Consider the following 19,655-nt stretch of genomic DNA (forward strand, 5'->3'; position numbering starts at 1 on the left):
CTGGCACAAATGGAATATTTTACCCCTCTCAGTGAACCTGTTGAAGATTTTTCAGCTTTTGCAGCAATTACAGTTAACGTGGCTTGTAAGAAAACCCGCCTGAATTTTTTTGGCAGATAATATATTTTGAAATGTACTGTAGTAAGTGTATGCTACTTCCCACTAGAAAAAGCAAATGAAATACAGATTCTGTTTCCATATCTTCAAGGCTTAATATTTGTTATGTTTATATAAACAGGATATTAGCACTGTATACCAAATCTTCCCAGATGAGGTATTGGGATCAGGACAGTTTGGAATTGTTTATGGAGGTAAGGCTTTGCAGTGTTGCACAGTCGTGCTTAAGATAGAAGTTTTCTAGCATGGTGAAAGTATTTGGACTCTGAAATGTTTTGTTCTAGAAACTAGCTGTCTGTTGTTTTATAAAAGCATTATATATTAAATAATGATTATGCTTTATGTTGGTGAAGTCTTTTTGTAGTTTGAAGTTTTCTACCCAGTAGTGGGTCGGTGTATATCAATAGCTTCATATTCTCTGTAAGTTCTAATAAAGAAAATGGTGAAGTGCAGAAAGCTGTTCTTTTTGAGAGCTGTAACAGATAAAAAAATTATTCTTCTTTCTGTTTTTCTTGACATGTTCTAGTGAGGTATTTTTTATTGTTTTTCAGTAGCTTGTTAGAATTGTTTCTCTTTTTCTTAGTAATTTTTTCCATCTTTTTCCTCCTTTTTTGAGCAGTTTTTGGGGGTGTATTTAGGTACTGCTGTTGTTTTGAGACAGTATTAAGTGAGAACTAACAAATTACTCACTGAAGAATCTCTGACTCTGATAAACATGGATCATGTGCTTACATGCCTAAAGGCTATCACTTAGTTCATTACTTGTGAGTCTGGAGCTACCAGTGAAGGATTAAGCCAATAACTGGCCAGTTGCAAACAGTGCAGCTTCTGCTGATGTAGATATGAGAAAATTAACTTTACATCTATATTGTTGAAGTGGAGAGATGACTTTCCATATGTATGTTTCTTCCAAGTTTAAATGGCTTTCTCAGGTGACAATAAAAAAGTTCTGTTGTCAAAGGGTGAAAAGAAGAGAAATAACAGAAAACTTTTAATGAATTAGCTGCAGACTAAGAATTACTTGGTTGTGACCATTTGTACGATCCCTGAAAAGAGAACACTTTTCATAATTAGTCATGTTAATTGATAGAGACCTTTTGTTTTAATAATGCAGGAAAACATCGCAAAACTGGAAGAGATGTTGCCATTAAAATAATTGATAAACTAAGATTTCCAACTAAACAGGAAAGTCAACTTCGAAATGAAGTTGCAATTTTACAGGTAATTTTTCTTTTCTTTTTTATTGTATTAACTCCATTATTTATTTCCATAAATAGCAGATAATATATTTATTTTAACTGATAATCACTAGTGTGTTTGAAAAAATGCTAGTATTTTTGCTGCTTAATCTGCATAAACAACCAAAACCAAATGTATTGTCAATGTTACATTAGGAGTTACAATTTCTGCAGTTTTAAGCACCAGGCACAATAAGGAAAACTTATGTTTGTTAAAGTAATTTGAAGTTCATACATTCTCCTGTATTGTCCTGAGAAATTTCGTGCCTGTTGCCCACAGTTTAGGCATACAGTTTAAATTATCAAGTACTGAAACACTATCTGGTTTAGGTGGGAATCTGAAGTCTGGCTATGTGATGATAAAAACTACCAATCATATTGGGAAATCTAGTGCTTTATTTATCTTTAATAGAATCTTCATCATCCTGGAGTTGTAAATCTGGAGTGTATGTTTGAGACACCGGAAAGAGTCTTTGTTGTTATGGAAAAACTCCATGGAGATATGCTGGAGATGATCTTGTCAAGTGAAAAGGGCAGATTGCCAGAGAGAATAACAAAGTTTTTAATTACTCAGGTAAGAAATTTAATTACTCGGGTAAGACGGAAATTTGAGTTCATTTATGATCACTGTTTATTATCTTTTGCTTTTGATGTATTTTACCTGTCTGATTTATGAAAGCCTGAGTTGTAATATCAGGGATGACAAAACAGCTTTCTGTACGTTTCTGCACATTATCTGGTAGGTAGTAAACCATTAAGAGGACGTAGAACTAGATACATGTACGGCTGTTGGCTGCTGGATGGAAGGGACATTAAGCTACAGTTTCTCAAATGCTTGAAGAATGAAGCACAAGAAAGGAATGGAAAGTGCTTAAAAGCAAACTGTTTAAGACCTGCAAAAAGAAATTTGAGCTTCTTGAACTGCCCCATACCTAACCATTGCAGTTTGTACTATGCACTGGTACACCTATTTTCTAGGCTGAGATTGGACCTCAGTGCTACCTGTGATTAAATGAGTCTGGCTTCCTTTACGGCTTCTGTTAACAATTTGATTTGGGTTTTTTGGAGGGGTTCCTATTGTCATATTATCATATTTCTTCCTTAGCTGTCCATAATACTGGTTTAAATTTAGATACACAATTGAGTAGCGAGCCACCTCAGAGTCAGAGCAGCCTATGCTTCAACAGTCAGAAAAAAGAAAGGAGCAGAAACATCAGTGTCATGGTGTTTATAAGTTTATTATTTGGTGTAGAACTTAACAGGTTGCCTAGTCTCCAGGCGTCCATGGGCAAAACTGCCACAAGCTCTAGAATCTATTCACAGGTTCATTCAGCCTCCTCACCATTACCTGGCAAATTCTGCCAGCCCCTGACCAAACATAAGGAATGGAGTTAAAGCCACACAAAAAGGATGGATATCTGTTACACTCAGTTGCCATATTCTCGTGTATGTCATGGCTAGGCTTTGCAAAGGAAGATTTGGGAAGGGCTCTATCCACATTTAGGGATAGAGCTTATTAGCCACGCTGGTGGCTAATAAGGCCAATACGAGATAGACACGTCCGGTTGCAAAAGGCACAGCAGAAAGACTCCTTAGGTGGTATATTCTGCGAGGCACGATTCTTTCTGCGTTGTCTTTTCTCCTCGAGAGTGATCCTGCATACGTTCTCAAAAGAAGCAGCAGCATTATAGATGGCGTGTCTCCAGGCCTCCCGATTTGAGGCCAGAGTAGACCAGTTATGGTGATCAATATGGCCAAGGCTGAGATGTTGTTTCAGGGAGTCCTTGTATTTTCTCTTCGGGGCTCCTCTCTTGCAGCAGCCGGTGACAAGTTCATCATAAAGCAAGATCTTAGGGAGGCGGTGGTCCTTCATCCTTGAGACTCGTCCTGCCCAGCGTAGCTGTGTTCTCAGCAACATCACCTCAATACTTGTGACTGCTGCTTGTTCTAGAGCAGATGTATTAGTCACGTAATCTGACCACTGGATGTTTACGATTGTATGGAGGCAGCGTTGATGGAAGCGTTCTAGGAGTCACAGGTGGTGGCAGTAGATGACCTGTGATTCGGAACCATATAAAAGAGTAGACAGCACAATGGCTTTGTAAACACTGATCTTGGTACTTTTCTTCAAGTGTTTATTATGCCAAACTCTTTTATGGAGTTTTCCAAAAGCACTATATGCCTTTGCTAACCTGTTGTCTATCTCTCCATCAATCTTACCATCCGAGGAGATGAGGCTACCTAGGTAATTAAACTACTGGACTGATTTGAGCTCAGATTGGCCAATGGTGATATGGGGATGATGGAAGACTTCCTGAGGTGCAGGTTGATGGGGGACTTCTGTCTTCTTTAAGCTGACTTCCAGCCCAAAGAGCTCAGCAGCGTCTGCAAAGCAGGATGTTAAACGCTGCAGAGCTGCTTCTGTGTGGGCGACAAGGGTGGCGTCATCAGCATAGAGCAGCTCCCGGACAAGATGATTTAAGATCTTAGTGTGGGCCTTCAGTCGCCTTAGGTTGAATAGGCTTCCATCAGTACGATATTGAATGTAGATACCGTCCTGATCATTCACAATCTTTTCCAAAGGATCTTGTGTATGTAACAGAATAGAAATACATACAATGCTCTTTATTTTTTCTCTCTTCAAGAAAACACTTAAATTGGTTCATATGATATTTCTGTGATTTTTTTTTTAGTTGAATTTAGATGTGGTAAGTCATTCTGCAAATGTTTCTACATTCAGAGATTTCACTGACAAAAAAAGTAGACAAATACTTAGAACCCAGTTTTTAAAAAATGTTTATAATGTAAACTCTTTGGAGAGGGAAAAATCATATTCCATGCAGTGAAATATGAAGAAAACTTGAGGCACAGCAAATAATAGCTGACATTTTTGCTTTTGGTGGGTTTTTTCTTTTCATTGTTGACATTTCTGTAAAAGGTACATTCTTGTTGAATTGTTTTTCTTCACACAAGTCCTTGCTTCTCTGGTCTCAGATATTGTAAAACAATATAAAACAAACAAACATAATTTGATTTGTTTATTCATAGATCCTTGTTGCTTTAAGACATCTTCATTTCAAAAATATTGTTCATTGTGACCTCAAACCAGAAAATGTGTTATTGGCATCAGCTGATCCTTTCCCACAGGCAAGTAGAAAATGCCCTTTTCTTAAGATAAATTATTCAAATTAATAAGTGTTAGCAATGTTTATTTTATATATAAACAAGAAAGTGATTAGTGACCTGTCTACACAGAATTTTTAGATAAGAAAAAAACAATCACTTATTCAAAACCCTTTACAAAGAAGTCGTGTTTGAAAATCCTTGTCTTTTGTCATTTGCCTAAAATATTCAACTAGATTTTCAAGTGTGACATAGCTATTTGTATGATTGTTTCTAATTTGCTCACCATTACAGAACAAATTACTTAGCTTGTTGATTTGCTCCAGAAAGTTGTTTTTCTGACAGCTGGGGTAGAGTTCATGAAGAACAAGAGCTTCTTCTTTCATTTTATGAATTTAAATGCCATGTAGATTGCAGGATATTTAAATATACCTTCTGACTGGTCATATTTCTCATTAAAAGGTATTTTTATCAGCTTCTCTTACCTTTGATCTACAGAGTTCATCTGTAATCTTCAACTGCCCATATTCAAAATGAGTACTATTGATAATTTTTAGGTAATATCAATACCAGTAATTGGAAGGGAAGGATCTATAATGAATTGAGAATTTTCAAGCAGCTAAATGTCTCAGTGGAATAAGATACTCCTCTCAAAGAGGAGTTTAAAAAAAGTATCCTTGAAGGAGCAGTAGAGATACATTCTGCAACTAAACCATGATAAAAGTTCCTCAACTATGTATTTAATAATAAAAATAATTTATGTCTTACTTTAGCATTTTTCATTAAACAGGTAAAACTTTGTGATTTTGGCTTTGCCCGAATCATTGGAGAGAAATCATTTAGGCGTTCAGTTGTAGGAACACCAGCCTACCTTGCTCCAGAGGTACTGAGAAACAAAGGCTATAACAGATCTCTGGATATGTGGTCAGTGGGTGTCATCATTTATGTAAGCCTCAGTGGTACCTTTCCATTCAATGAAGATGAAGACATACATGACCAAATCCAGAATGCTGCTTTCATGTATCCACCTAATCCTTGGAAAGAAATTTCTCATGAAGGTAATACCTGTTTGTGGCTGTTTTTATATAAATGCTAAAAATGAGGTAGTTGTATTTTGCATTTATATTTTTTTCCTGTACATAACAGTGAAAAAAAAAATGGAAATTTCAAGTTACCAGAATGTAATGTCTCTGTTTTGTGGTATCAGCTGCTTTAGACATTTCCTACAGAGCATGTATAGACTGCATATGGCATAATCCTCTAGCATGGGATCTTTCCAGGAGGTTTTGAAGGAGGCACATAACCATCTACAGATCAGATTGCTATAGAATCTTTGGGGAACCTCAGCTGCTGGAATTGGCATTGCATGTATTTACATATGTACCTCATTACTCAGCCCTATTGCCTCTGCAGTCTTTTTTTTGTTCTACTTTTTCCAGTAATTTAGTTTCGGTTCAATAGGATGCAGTATCCTGATAGTCTTTGTGTGGGGAAGATAAAACTGAACCATTCCAAGTAGATGAGGTTTCAGGAATAGTGTGAAAAAATATCATAGAAGAGACTTTCTGCAGGGGGAAAAGGCTTGGAGATAATGAATGAGACTTTTGAAACTCGAGTTCTGGTCAATGGCATCAAAGAACTAAAGAACAGTGTGATTAGTTCACTAGCAACATCTTTAACGTAGGTAAATTCTATTGAAGATGTCTCTAAACACAACTAAGTAGGTCATTTAACAGAATTGTCAGTTCTGGTTTCACCAGTATTTTCATACACATAACATTTTCAGGCAGATTGATTTTCTTTAGGATTTTTTTTTTTAATCATTATCTTTGTGTCCATAATTTTTGCAGGATTGCTTTGTAAGTCCTAATGTGAAGGAAACATTATAAACATCAAATTCTTATCTTTTTTTTAATTTTAATATATGCCAACTTGTATTACAATACTACCATTTACAATTTTTGGTATTTACAGTACAGTTTTTCTGTTTTTCAGATGATATGTTTAACATACATGTTAAGTGTAGTTTAAAGCATTGTGCCTAATGCTTACTATAATATATAATAGCCATGTGAAATTCTCAGCTGAAAAATGCTCTGAGAGCATTGTTTGCTATTTTATCTTGGTGGCAGATGAAGTTTGAAATCTGTTGGGGAAAAAAAAGAAGCTATAAATCTGCACAATTACACACTGAAGTTCTCCTGAACCTCCACACACTTTGATATGTAAGCTGACAGAATCTGTTGGCAGCAACGCTTTATCTGTCGCTAGAGATAAGCAAACAGCAATCAACACAGGGGAAGCTGCAAGAAATCGTCTCCCACAAGTTTCTACTGTGGTAGACAGAAGATCAATTTTTACACTCAGAGGTGAAGATTCAGTAGGGCACCTACAAAAAACTCACCTACTTGGTTGTTATCTCTCCATTTGTAGAACTGCAGCCTTCCTTAAGAGTCAATGGATACCAGGCTGCAAGCATGCAGAAGAGAGGAAAAAAACACTTCAACAAATTACTAAGTTAAAGTCTGCTTATACATTGTGATTTTTATTACATATTTGAATTGCTGGCTGATGAACCACTCTATTGTGCTAAACGAAAACCTGAAAAAAGTCTGAAGAGATTCTGTTATGTTTAACACAGAGAGACAGAGACAAGATTTCTGTCCAATTATTCCTTGATAATGCTGATTTTTAGAGCTCAAATTTGAACTCAAATTCCAGATTACTTAGGGAAAATTACTTATGTCAGCTTCTCTGGCCCACTCTCCTGCACGGCTTGTGAAAGAGCAGGAGCTGGGCCCTGTACACCTGCTGGCTCCATCCAGATTCTGTTACGTCTGACAATGTAGCATGGTTAAAATGCAAACCTGTACCCAGTGTCCTAACACATTACTCTGGTTTACAGTTCTGAACAGTGCCATGTTAATTAATATTGCAAATAATTGTAATATTTAAGGGAGAAACAGAGGTGATTTTAAAGTTTTTATGAAGTTGCTTATTTAACACTGCAAATAGAAACAATTTGAAAAGGTATGTGTATTTAAATGTAAACTATGGTAACGTGAAACTCATTTCAAGCTAAAGACACTGGGGTTCATAAATTTCTCCTCTATAAATCTACGAAATTTAGACAGAGAATTAGTTTCAATCCCAGCAGGTTACATTTGTGCACTTGAAATTCTTCCTTTAGCTTGTCATAGCCTCTTCCAGCTTCCCTAAAAGGTTAAGCTAATGAACTGGATTTTCCCTGCCATATTTTCCCTGTTATTCTTTTTGCCAATATTCTTAATCATTAAATATTTTTCAACAGAAATTTCAACATTAATGTCTATGATTACTTTTAATTTTTTTTCATTATGAAAAGATCAAGAATAGATTTCTTTTAAAGGCAGGTATATTTCTTGTTTATTTCCTTGAAATCTGTATCATAATTATATAATATTATTATCCCAAGAGAATGGTAATAATAACCTACTAGTTCTTCCACTCAAGCTTGTAAGGGAGTTATATCACAATGTGGAATATGATGCTGCTGCAGAATTTGGCAAGGTCTTTATAAATGAACAATGATTGGTCTATTTCTTTCAAGGTGGTATGATTGAAATTTCTGTTTGTCTTGAAGAATCTACGCAGGCATTTTCTTCCAACAAGCATTACTCTTTGTTTTAAAATTAAAACAACGTTGTATAAGTGATTTTAACTTGTAAAAAGGAAAAAATGTTGAAGGTCCACCAGTTAATGCAGTTTAAATATTGACATTTAAAAACTCGTGCAAATATTTAAGAGAATTTTAACACAGAGTAATCAACCACAGTGATTATTATTAATCACCTTCTTCATAGAAGGCTTCAACCAAAATTTGGCTGCACTGCTATAAAATTAAAAAGTTGAAACCAGAATTGATTAGATAAGCATCATTGTCACAGATAAAATAAATCAACATAAATATTATCTTTAATGCAGGTAAGAGAGATGTTTTCAAAGTGTTATGCTGTGTAAATTTGAAAAATAGGAATGATTTGTCAAAAGGCTACCATAAGTAAAACTAACGTAAAGTTCTTTCTTTCTCCTTTACTTATTGCTTTCTTCCTTTATGACCAAAAGACAGTGCTGGGTCCAAGCATTCTTTGACTGTAGACTTTACAAATTGTACATTACAGCTAGATTTAGGTACATTACTGCTCCCTTCACCCAGAGACTCTATTACATGCTTCAGTAATAGCAGGCAAAAACTGAGAATTCAGTGAACTTGGAAGAGCTAGGCCACCATCAAAGAGAATTCATATGTTCTCTGATCTATGCATGCCAGTAAAAACACTCACATTTTCTGAACTTATAAAATCTAATATATATGACTGTTTCTTCATTTTTTACTGCTGAAATATGTTAATATTGGTTGCTGTGAATGTTGATAATATCATGGCTAGGCTTCGCAAATGAAGATTTGGGAATGTTCATAATATGATTATCCTAAAAAATGCTGTTGCAGAAAAGCAAGAAGTAGTAGAAGGAACTACATTTGAGCTAAAAAAAAAATTATTCAAGCCTATTTTTGTCTGTATCAACAATCCTGCTTGAAGTGCCAAGCAAGTAATGGCAGATAAGACAGACACACTTAGAACAGTGGAAGGGGGGGCAGTTTATTTCACAACTGTACCTAATTAGGATCACAAATACATGCAGCTGTTATACCTGAGGTATCTGCTTCTTAAACTGTAGGAACTAATTTGATTTAAATTCTGTGTATGTACTTTTAGTGGAACTGTAAATGTTTCAAAAGTTGTGGGTTTTTTTATCTCATTAAGCAATTTTCAGTTTAGATTAAGGGAAGTGATCATCAACCAGTATTGCCAGTGTCTGTGCAACAATGATTTTCTCAAAGGGCGTATAATTTGTCTCAGAATGGCTAATGAAAGCAGTGTTAGGAACTTCTGCATGCCTATTGCAAAAATTTATGCTAAGGAAAGCAGAACAGCAGTCAAACCTTTTGTGTCTTGCTCATGACTATGACTGAAGCTCAGAGAGCCATATGTGTAAAACTTGCAACTGTAGTAATTTCAATGCTATCTTCAGACCATTAAAACTGTAAAAAGTTTAGGAATAGCTAAACTTAGTTATTGCTATCTTCTATTATGATTGTAATCAGAAAGGAAAAATCACATATTTCTTTGCATTTAATGGATAGTGCACAAATTAGAGTGAATGATGCTGTGTTTATCACCACGTTGGTTTTGGTGCACAATAGATGCTTCTCCTGATAACTGCCAAGCAGCAGCATGTTAATTTGGGAGCTGGAAGGCAAAGGTAGCAAGACTTTAAAAAAAATAAAATGAGAAAGGTCATACCTAAACAGTGTGTCTGGAAAAGCAACAACAGTGATAAAGTAGCCTAAATATTCCCTTTACATGTTCCTTATTCAATTACTGGTCTTAAGGTAAAATTGGCTTTTAAAATTTTAAACCACACTGTTGAGGGGATAAATTTGTAAAAACACATGATCCATGACAGTTTAAACTGCATACTTATGATAAAAATACACTTAAAGTCTAACAGGTTCAGAGAAAAAGCATATGGAAATAAGTTGTATTTTGGAAAAGTGTGTCATGAATACAATATTGTGGTCTGTGTTAGTTTTCTTGATAATTACTTTTCCTTTAGCATTTTCTAGCAATTCTTAAAATAAAAACCTACAGTCACAAACCAAGAAAGAAGATGGAATCTATTTGAGGCTAATATTTTTGAGTGCTTAATGTTTTTAAGTTGCCATCAACATTTCTGTCTTTTCTGCCACTCACTAATGTGATTTAGTCATTGACTATGAGTCTTTTCGCTCCATAATATGCCTATCTGATGTCATAACTTCTGGATTAATCCCATCAACTGTTCCTGCTGAGAAATTCTAGCGCTTTTTTTTTGTGTAATGGTTTGTCTGTCCTTTTCTCCATTAAAATATAACTTATGAAAACTAAAACCTTCCAATTTTTGTAGTGCTTAGATTTCTCCATAGGGAATTCTGATTTTTACCTAAGTGGCTGCATTTTCCCATGGTTTTCCAATAACTTCACTCTTGAAAGAATACACCCTGAAAACTGAAGCTGTGTTTGTATGTCTAAATAGAATTTTAAGACACTACAGGAGATAAGTAGTTTTTGTGGTAGACTTTGAGTGTGTTTTAGAAAACCAAGTTTTGTCACAGCCATTCAGCATTCCATTGCCCAATCAGCTATTTTTTCTGTGTCTTCAATGATTGTCAAGTCAGGTTACATTTCCAAATTCACTGAATTTCTGTATGACAGTTTGGCCTTAATTCAGTTTTCATTGTGAAATTTTGCTAGATGTTGATACAGAGAAATTTATTTGCAGAATTCTTACCTATTTTATAGCTTTAAATTTCACATCTCTCAAACATGAAAACTGTTTTCAACAACTTTACTCTTTGTTTCCAACTTTGACCTTCCAGTCCACCAAATCTGCATGATCTCGAAAGATTTGACTTAGCTACAGGTTACAAAAAATAAATACTGCTAAGTATAGAGACTGAACTCCTTGGTGGATTTTGTCTCTCTACCTCTTAGTATATTATACCTAGCGTGTCTTCACCGTGGTGGCTGTTCTGAACTGTATGGTCCTCAAATGTGCTATGTCAAGCTTTGGATTATTCATGGTGTATTTTTTTCTGCTGTGTGATTTCCATGGATCGTTGTACTCATAATTTTTTTTCATCAGCTACCAACACAGCTATTACTACTAGCCTGATGAGCTGTGTGATGTGCACATAATTGATTAGGTTCTTCACATTACTTAATATTATTAAAATGATTTGAGAAGAAACAAAGGAATTCTTTCCATGCATTAAATTTGATCATGGTGTGCCTGTTACAATGCTTTGGAGTCATAAATACCACAGCTGCCTTCAAGCCAATATTTATTCAGACTTGTTACAGCCTAATGTGAATAGAAACTCTGTTTCACACATTAATGAGAAAGTCACATGAATGAGCGAGCGTTAAGTATGAGGAGGTCAAATGCATGTAATAGCTCAAAGATGCTCTTTGCTTCTGTAAATGTTTAGCTAGCTATTAAAACTAAGGTTTTGGCTCTACTTACACATTTGTTAGGATGGATTAATATTAGAAAACCTCTCTTACAGAGGTGCAGCTTAGAATTGCCAAGGATTTCTTTTGATGGTACAGCTGAATCCATATCCCTGAAAATAATCTCTGCGAGTTGAAGATTATTTTATGCTAAAATAACTGCATGTACACTAGGGTGTTTATCAACAAAGCTGTGTTGACCAGCAGTAGGGAGGGGATTTATGTGTCTTAAAAATTACACCTCTAGTTAATAGACATATTCTCAGAAAATTACAGGGCCTAGGAGGCCCTGGGCCTCCTGTGTTAGTGGCACCAGCTTAAATTTTTACAATGATGACAGTAAGAGTAGCTAATGTTATATATTGTTAATTTAGGAGTAATATGCTAATTTATTGTTAATTTAGGACTGCTTTTTTATATATTCTTAAGGTGATTTCCTGTTTATGAGTTACATAAAAAGCTAAAGTCTGCAGGGAAGGACTAAATGAATAATATATTCATAATAGGGTTTTCAGATATTTTGTAAACTTTTGTGTTTATGTGCGGATCACACTCTAATTGAGTTAAAGCAGTCATTCCTATGAAAAGCAATTGCTGTGTTAATTTGATACTTAGAGTGAAAATTGTGACTTTGTCTTTACTCCAGTTAATTATTTGCCATATTAATAAACTTGCATAAGCAGATAAGAATCATGAATCTCCTAACTCTTGAGGTTCTTTCCAGTAAAATAAAACTAAAGAGCCATCTTTCCTAAAATCAAGGGGATATAGAGCTTTCTAAAGTTGCATTTGAATCCCCCAAAGGGGATTTTGCTGAATGATTAGCTATCTAAATGACCAGTACTCATTCTACTGGAGTAGTTGGCTAGATTATTCCCTTTAACAAAGTTTCCAGCTCCTGGAACTTGATAAGTCCTCATCTGGCTGCTTAGAGTATTCTTAAATTATAGAACGTAAACAGGAACCCATAAAAGTATTAGAAAAAAGTCCTCTCAGAACTTTCATTCAGGTTACCTCCTTGGTGATAACCTCTTGCATGCTTAAAGATGGTGTGCAGACCATAGGTGGTCTTTCATAATGCTCTGCATTTATTTAATTATTGACTTTACGGAGGACAACTGTAAAATTTTATAAAGCTCCTAAAATATCTGAAAAGATTACTTTAAAATCTGATTTTAAAAAAAACCCAGTCTCTAGTGAAAATGAATAAAATTTACTTTAAAATACAATGTAGTTGCTACTGTCTCCTCAAAATGGCTTTATTTTCCCAGACAGAATATTTAATTTTGTAACAGTTGATGCCCCAATATAGTCCCCTGAATCATACTGAAGTTGTATGTCTAAAATAAATGCTAATACCTTCCAAATTTTTATCTTCAGTGTTTTTAATCAGTACAGCTCAAAACTTAATCATCAAACAATTATATGATTTTTTTTAAATTCAGAAATTGTGTCAACATGATTCTTACTGTTCATATATCTTACATGAACTGAAGCCAGACTAAACTTTGTAAGTTAGTGGCTATCCAGACACTGTGAGAACAGGATGGTTTTTTTGAAAGCTGAAACAGTGGGAATAACCAGGAACTTTCCACATGTCCGTTAAGTATTTTAATTTTAGCACTCATAGTGTCAGTATTGAACTTCCCAGCTTCTTCTTTGCTTTACATAGCACTGTTCTAAAGGAAAGTCTTGGAAGACTTGGTGACTTACAAAGCCTGATTTCTCCATTCAGTGACTGGGAAGGTGCAGCTGTCAGCTGAAAGTGCAACTGACAGTCTTAAGGAAATACATACATATATATATGTGTGTGTGTGGTACCTGAATACTATAGTCCGCACTTACATGAAATTTTTTTCACTTGAGCAGGAACTGAGTAAGAGTTATCGTCAAGCAACTGTTCAGTAAAACAGTTGTAATCCCATTAGGAAAGGTTGCATGGGTACCTTCAGGGACTTCAGCACTGACTGCAGTTTGTAAAAAGCTGAAGTAAGGACTAACTGCCCTCTTTTTACAACTACGATGTCTGTATGGCTCTCTCTTTGCGTGTCCTAGTTGAAATAAATATATTTAAACTAACATTTTCGAATGTTATTTCTTTTCAGCTATTGATCTCATAAATAATTTGTTGCAAGTGAAAATGAGAAAGCGCTACAGCGTGGACAAAACATTAAGTCACCCGTGGTTACAGGTATTTCTACAAACTCCATGTTTTTCACTTATGCATTCAGACTCTAAGCATATCTTCATCTTTAAGCACAGTAGAATCTAAGAAAATCTGCAGACCTTAAAATGTTTTCAAATCCTGAGAACCTCATGCACCTTCACCAATTTGCCTATAGTTTCTCATTAATTTCTGAAGTATTCGATTCCAATACTAAAATGCTTTCAAAATACACTACAAAAATATTTTATCATATTTGTTCACTGAGAAAATTATGTGTATAAAAAGTAGTCATTTGACTTACATCATTGCCTGGAGTTTACCCTGATTCACTTCTTATTAAAACTAATCAACAAGCTTTCACTTCACAGTCATCAGAAGAACTAGTGAGGGTTGTATGCTTTCCAGGAAAATATATTAGGCACCTTCAGTTGAATTCTTCAACTAAAAACTTAGATGCAAGGCATTTTTGAGATGCTAGCAGCCTCTCTCTTGTGCTCACCGTTTGGTAATTGTTTTATCCTGTCAGCAGCCAAATCACTGCAAGTTCAAGGCCTAAGACACTCAGTGAGGAGCCAGGGCATTGGTTTGCTCCCTGTGGATGAGGACAGGCTGAGGCCAGACTGGTACACCAGCTCATCAGATCTCCCATGTTTGCATCTACGAAAGTAATTGTGGTGCAGGCATGTGTGTAATGCACAATTTCAAAGGAATTTTTATCAAAACAGAAAACTGTTTTGATAAGGTACTCCAGTACCTTATAGCTGCTACTGTTTCTCAGAGTAGATGGTGACCTGCTGGTATAGGAGGAAAAGGGTTGTAATCTCCCACCCTGCACCCCACCTTCCCAGGGACATTTATCCTGGGCTTACTTTCTTCTACCCAGATTTCCTGTCACTTTCTAGTCTTTTCCTCCAAGACTGCTCTTCTCTCTGGCAATCATTGCATAATGCATTTGCCTGAGTCTTTGGGTACCAGAGGTGGTCTGCACTATGGTCTGCAGCAAGGATGCTGGCTGTCTCACAGGACAGGACAGGGTCCTTCACCCTATTGCTTGTGCAATAGTGAGTGAAGGTGAATAAGATGAGGCAGTACAGCAGCAGCTCTAGCACCATGGGTGGGATGAATCCTCTTTCTGGAAGAGCCCTACTTTGCGGGCTAAGGAAAGACAAGAGTGGTACAGGGCAGTGAGACTTAGAGATGTTCTCTGAGAGGATGGCTGTGTAAGAAATGGGCCAAAAGATGTGAGATAATAAAGATGAAGGCTTTTATGCATTTACAGTGTTTGGGCTTTGTAGAGTTTTGGCGAGGTGGTCAGGGTTGTGTCTTAGATAGGGATAAGATGACAGAATAAAAAGAAAACTGAATACAGGATCGTGAGGAGAGATTAGTCTGCATGGGGCTAGGATTGGCTCTATTACTGCAGCTTCATGTATGCTTTGGGTGGGAATAAGAAAAGAAATTATTGAACTTGTTATATACTTTAGACAGATCAGATGCTGCAGTGCATGATGGTCTAAACAGCATGACACTCAAACTAGGCTTCCGGCCTTACCATTGACTGTCAACATGGAGTTCCAAAGTATGTTGATGTTTAGATGTATATGTTTCTTGGAACACACCAGTAATTGCCCAAATTTGGAAAAAGAGTTTTTTTCTAGCCAAAGGTGAATTTATGTTCTGCATCATTATACTGAGATGGAGGAGCTGTCTTGACTATCTGATACAGATCACTAGCATGTACATGTATGATTTAAATATGTTTCTTCTTCCTTATTCATCTTGTGACTAGAGTGAGGAATTGCTTTACCACCCTTAGATAGCTGAGTTAATAGCACTCTGCATACTATTTATAGCAGAAGGAAATGTAATTTATTTAAGGAAATCTAAAACTAATAGTGTTATTCTATTTCAGGACTATCAAACCTGGTTAGATTTAAGGGAACTGGAATGTAAAATGGGAGAACGTTACATTACCCATGAAAGTGATGACTCCCGATGGGAACAGTATTCAGGAGAACATGGATTGCAGTATCCAGCACACCTTATCAGTCCAAGTGCTAACCATAATGAAAACACCAAGCTAGAAGAAACAGAAATGAAAGCCCTCAGTGAGCGTGTCAGCATCCTTTAAGTTGCATCCCCTATAATCTGTCAAAACACTGTGGAATTAATAAATACATACGGTCAGGTTTAACGTTTGCCTTGCAGAACTGCCATTATTTTCTGTCAGATGGGAACAAAGCTGTTATGCTGTTACACTGTTGATATATCTGAGTTGCCAAGACAAATCAACAGAAACATTTTTGTGTGACCAACTGTGTTGTATTTACAAAAGTTCCCAGAAACACTAAACTTGTTATTGTGAATGATTCATGTTGTATTTAATGTATTAAAACCTGTCTCCACGGTGCCTTTGCAAACTAGTATTTTTCTTACTTGAGCCTCATTTTGGTAAGAGAGAACTTTCCCATGAAGATCTGGAGGTTTTGTTGTGCATCGTTAGTATTGTAATTGTAAGCAAACTCTTGAAGAGTAGATTATAACTGGTGTTCTGTGAACAACTTCTACCATTTGGATAAAAGCTTTATTTAGTGTCCTAATAATAGAAAAGGCAAACAGTAATGATTTGCATAGAACTGTACAGTTTCAAAACAGATAACCTGTGTATGTGTTTGTGTATATAGATGCAGATACACATACACACAGTATAACTTGCTCTTAAGCCTTAATGCCTTAGTAATGTAAACTGCATCTTGTTGGTTGTATTTTCCCTTTTCTTAAAATACTCTAATATGAATATTCTCTAATATGTACATTCAGAAGCTAAATAATATGTTGACTTTGTGTATGTTTTCAATAAAAGTCTTGTTAAAATAGGTTCATTGATGAAACTTTCTGTTTAAACTATCCCTGGAATGGCATCAGAAGTAGGTAAAATAAATTAGTTCGTCATTAAGAAGACCATGTGGAGATAGGTAGGAAAATCTGCCGGCTAAACTCTCTTTCTATAAAACGTTTTGTAAGAACCCATTTGGACTGATTTTATATTGTAAGTTCAATCAGTTTCGAAACGTACTAAGGAAGTAGGGAAGTTGAGGATGCGTTAATGGGAGTTTAGTTTTTAAAAAAGTGTGATACTTCTGCTTTTTCACTCAGTTCCACTGAACTGACAAGGCACTGCAGACCTTTCTTGCTTTTCTTCCCCTGATAACTTGAAAGATACTAATTGCCATTTCTAACAATTAGTGTTCCAATGGTAAGCCATTTAGCTTTAACAGTTAGAAAAGTTCAGACTGCACTGTAAAACACGTGCCAGATAGTAAAAAGTGAAAAGCTGAGAATTATTCTATGCCACAGTCTTTGTCTGAAAAAACAGTTGATATATAGATATTGAAGACTGAGGTTAAAAATGTAAGGATACATTGGATGAGAGGCAGAAGTATGCGATGATAAGAACCACATATGATAAACCTCCATTGATCAAATCTCAGCTTTATGTTACAATCATGAGCTCTTTGGTAGATAAATCCATTCTTATGTTGAAGAAGAGCTTTGTCCAGAGGAAATTTTTGCCAGATACATAACATGACTAAAACCAGAAGAATTTTTCTTAGTGTTTTGCACCCCTACTGGAAAGCTTGTGTGTACTGTACAAGAAATGAAGAAAAGGAACCTTTATTAAAAAAAAAAAAAAATTAGAAAATTAAAAAGTATTGTGAAAAATGATTTATAAATCTCTTCTCCCTCCTACCCACCTTCTTCCCCTACTCCCACTAACAAAAAAAAAGAAATCCTTTTCCAATTCAGTTTTACCCTGAAAGAAGCTCTCTGATGACACTGGCTTGTGACATGTTCCGAAGCAGCTCTTGTTAGGCAAGTTCAAATGTTTTGACTATTCTGCTATGCTGTATTTTCTGCCATATCTATATTTTCAGTCAGGATGTTCCTACAAGACTAAAATTTGGCTAATGACTGGCCATTGTTTATTTTTCTTTCAGCCTTCTGCTTAATCTTCAATCAACTGTAAAGTAAACATAAAAATGGACTTGGGCTGATTATCAAATTTCTGTCAGTAAAAGCGTATATGCATGTGTATGTTTAAAAGAAGTCCATGTAAAGGTGCACTGGTGGATTCATGGATATATAAAGATTATATTGCACTTTAGAAGGACTCTGGGAGTCAAGTCAAATTAACTAACTTTTCTAAAAGGAAATTAGGAAAATTATCAGAATCATACAGACTTTGTTCAGATGCTGATATCATGACTGTTCATGAGGAGCCAGGACTTCACAAAAGCGCCTTAATTTTGTTGTCTCATTCCTCTGTGTTAACCAGTAACAGAGATTAAGAGCTCTGCTTTCATACTGATCAATTTAGGTAAGTCAGGTTTTTATTAGTGGCTTGGTTTCATTTACGATTAGTGTACCAACTCATGAGCAAAAGTAATTTTCAACAACAGATAATTCTCAAAAATATCAAATAGCATACTGTCACTGTTCTCAAGCATGGACAGTAGTCAAGAGATAAAAGAGAAAGCAAACCACTGCAACTTGCAAGAGCATCTCTAAGAAACTGGATGACAAAAATGAAAACAGTGCAAGTTTTAGTGAAGGAAGAACATTGAGTACTTATAATAAACCCTAACATCTGCTAATTTCTGCCATGACAACAGTTAGCATGTACATGGGTTTGCTAAGCACAGATGTATGTTAATAAACTTATTTAATCTCATGGAGCACTTTTGATAAACTGTTTGCCAACAGAACAGAGACAAAAGTAGAAATAAATTACTACCTTGAGAAACTTTCTGACTAGCTACTAAATATGATTTCCAAGGAACTCTTGTTTAATTACTAGGGCCATATTATATCTTTTTTTCCTCCCTGTGGCTGTTTTGGGGTTTTTTTGAGCACTGAAGCTTGCTTCATCACTTTAAGGAACTTGTTGCGTAAATATTCATTGCTTTTCAAAAAAGAATCTGCCATTACCCAATATAATAAATTAAAATTTTCCCTGCTTCTGTTCAAAAATGTTGCACTGTGAAATCTGAACTGTTTGCGTTTCAGCCAGACAGATGAATTCACTGATTCCTAACTCAAAGCCTAAACAGAAATTTGCTCTTTAAGATTCATCAGCATCAAAGTGTACTGAAGCAAATGTGGGACTGAGTTGTCCTTGCTTGCTTTACTCAGGAAAAAGGAACAGTAGGCTACTCTATAGTAATGTTTTCATGGCCTTTACCATTTTACATTAGGTCAACAGTTCCTGCACATGCATCATGGAAGCAAAACCAGCAGGGGTTATGCTGCATGTAAGTATTGACCTGAGGATCTGTTGATGGTATTTCCTTTTCTACTGTGCTATGCCATATCCTTGACGTATCAAGCATGCGTGTACAGATAATCATACATCTGTAGATGGGTTTATTGTGTCAAAACTCAGCTATGGAGTACAGAGAAGTACCCAACTCACACTTGGAAGCCAGAACTTTTGATTTATGTTGCTATTTTCACTTCTATCATCTTTAGTCATTCAGATGCACTTTGTTTATCCAGTCTTATCCAGGCAGTTTAACTAAATGAACAAGATGAGCAAAAAGCATGCACTTGTGCAGTTTGTACAGCTCAACTGTTGTGCAGCTGCTCAGCCACGCAGGACCATCCATCCATTCAAACATGCACACCTTCACATGGGTGGAAGGGAACTCCTGTTGGTATGCCTTTTCTCTGATTGTCTCAGGTACTACATAATATCTCCTTGTTCTCAGCAGGATCTCTTCAAAAGTAGTTGGGTGTTCTGCCTTCCTCTTCTTCCTATTCTTACCTCTCTACACCTCACTCCTGAAAAGCCTTCCTAGAGTCTCACCTGTCCAGGAGTTAGAAAATTGTAAATCCTGCCCTCGTGCCAAGGCAATA

The 19,655-nt window shown here is 35.9% G+C and overlaps 1 protein-coding gene across 5 annotated transcripts in view; it reads left to right on the top strand.

The window, feature by feature from the left end:
- PRKD1 (protein kinase D1) overlaps positions 1–16,608 on the top strand; it is a 123,368-nt gene extending 106,760 nt beyond the window's left edge. For all 5 annotated transcript variants that reach the window (XM_017820493.1, XM_017820491.1, XM_017820492.1 and 2 more), the window contains 7 exons: positions 239–311; positions 1,232–1,338; positions 1,768–1,929; positions 4,404–4,502; positions 5,269–5,536; positions 13,678–13,763; positions 15,652–16,608. In XM_017820493.1, the coding sequence (XP_017675982.1) occupies positions 239–311; positions 1,232–1,338; positions 1,768–1,929; positions 4,404–4,502; positions 5,269–5,536; positions 13,678–13,763; positions 15,652–15,870 (1,014 nt within the window). In that variant the 3' untranslated portion in view covers positions 15,871–16,608. The remainder of the gene's footprint in view (positions 1–238; positions 312–1,231; positions 1,339–1,767; positions 1,930–4,403; positions 4,503–5,268; positions 5,537–13,677; positions 13,764–15,651) is intronic.
- The last annotated feature ends 3,047 nt before the right edge of the window (positions 16,609–19,655 follow it).

The sequence above is a fragment of the Lepidothrix coronata genome, unplaced genomic scaffold (genome assembly GCF_001604755.1).
Source record: "Lepidothrix coronata isolate B3197 unplaced genomic scaffold, Lepidothrix_coronata-1.0 Scaffold83, whole genome shotgun sequence".
NCBI lineage: Eukaryota > Metazoa > Chordata > Aves > Passeriformes > Pipridae > Lepidothrix > Lepidothrix coronata.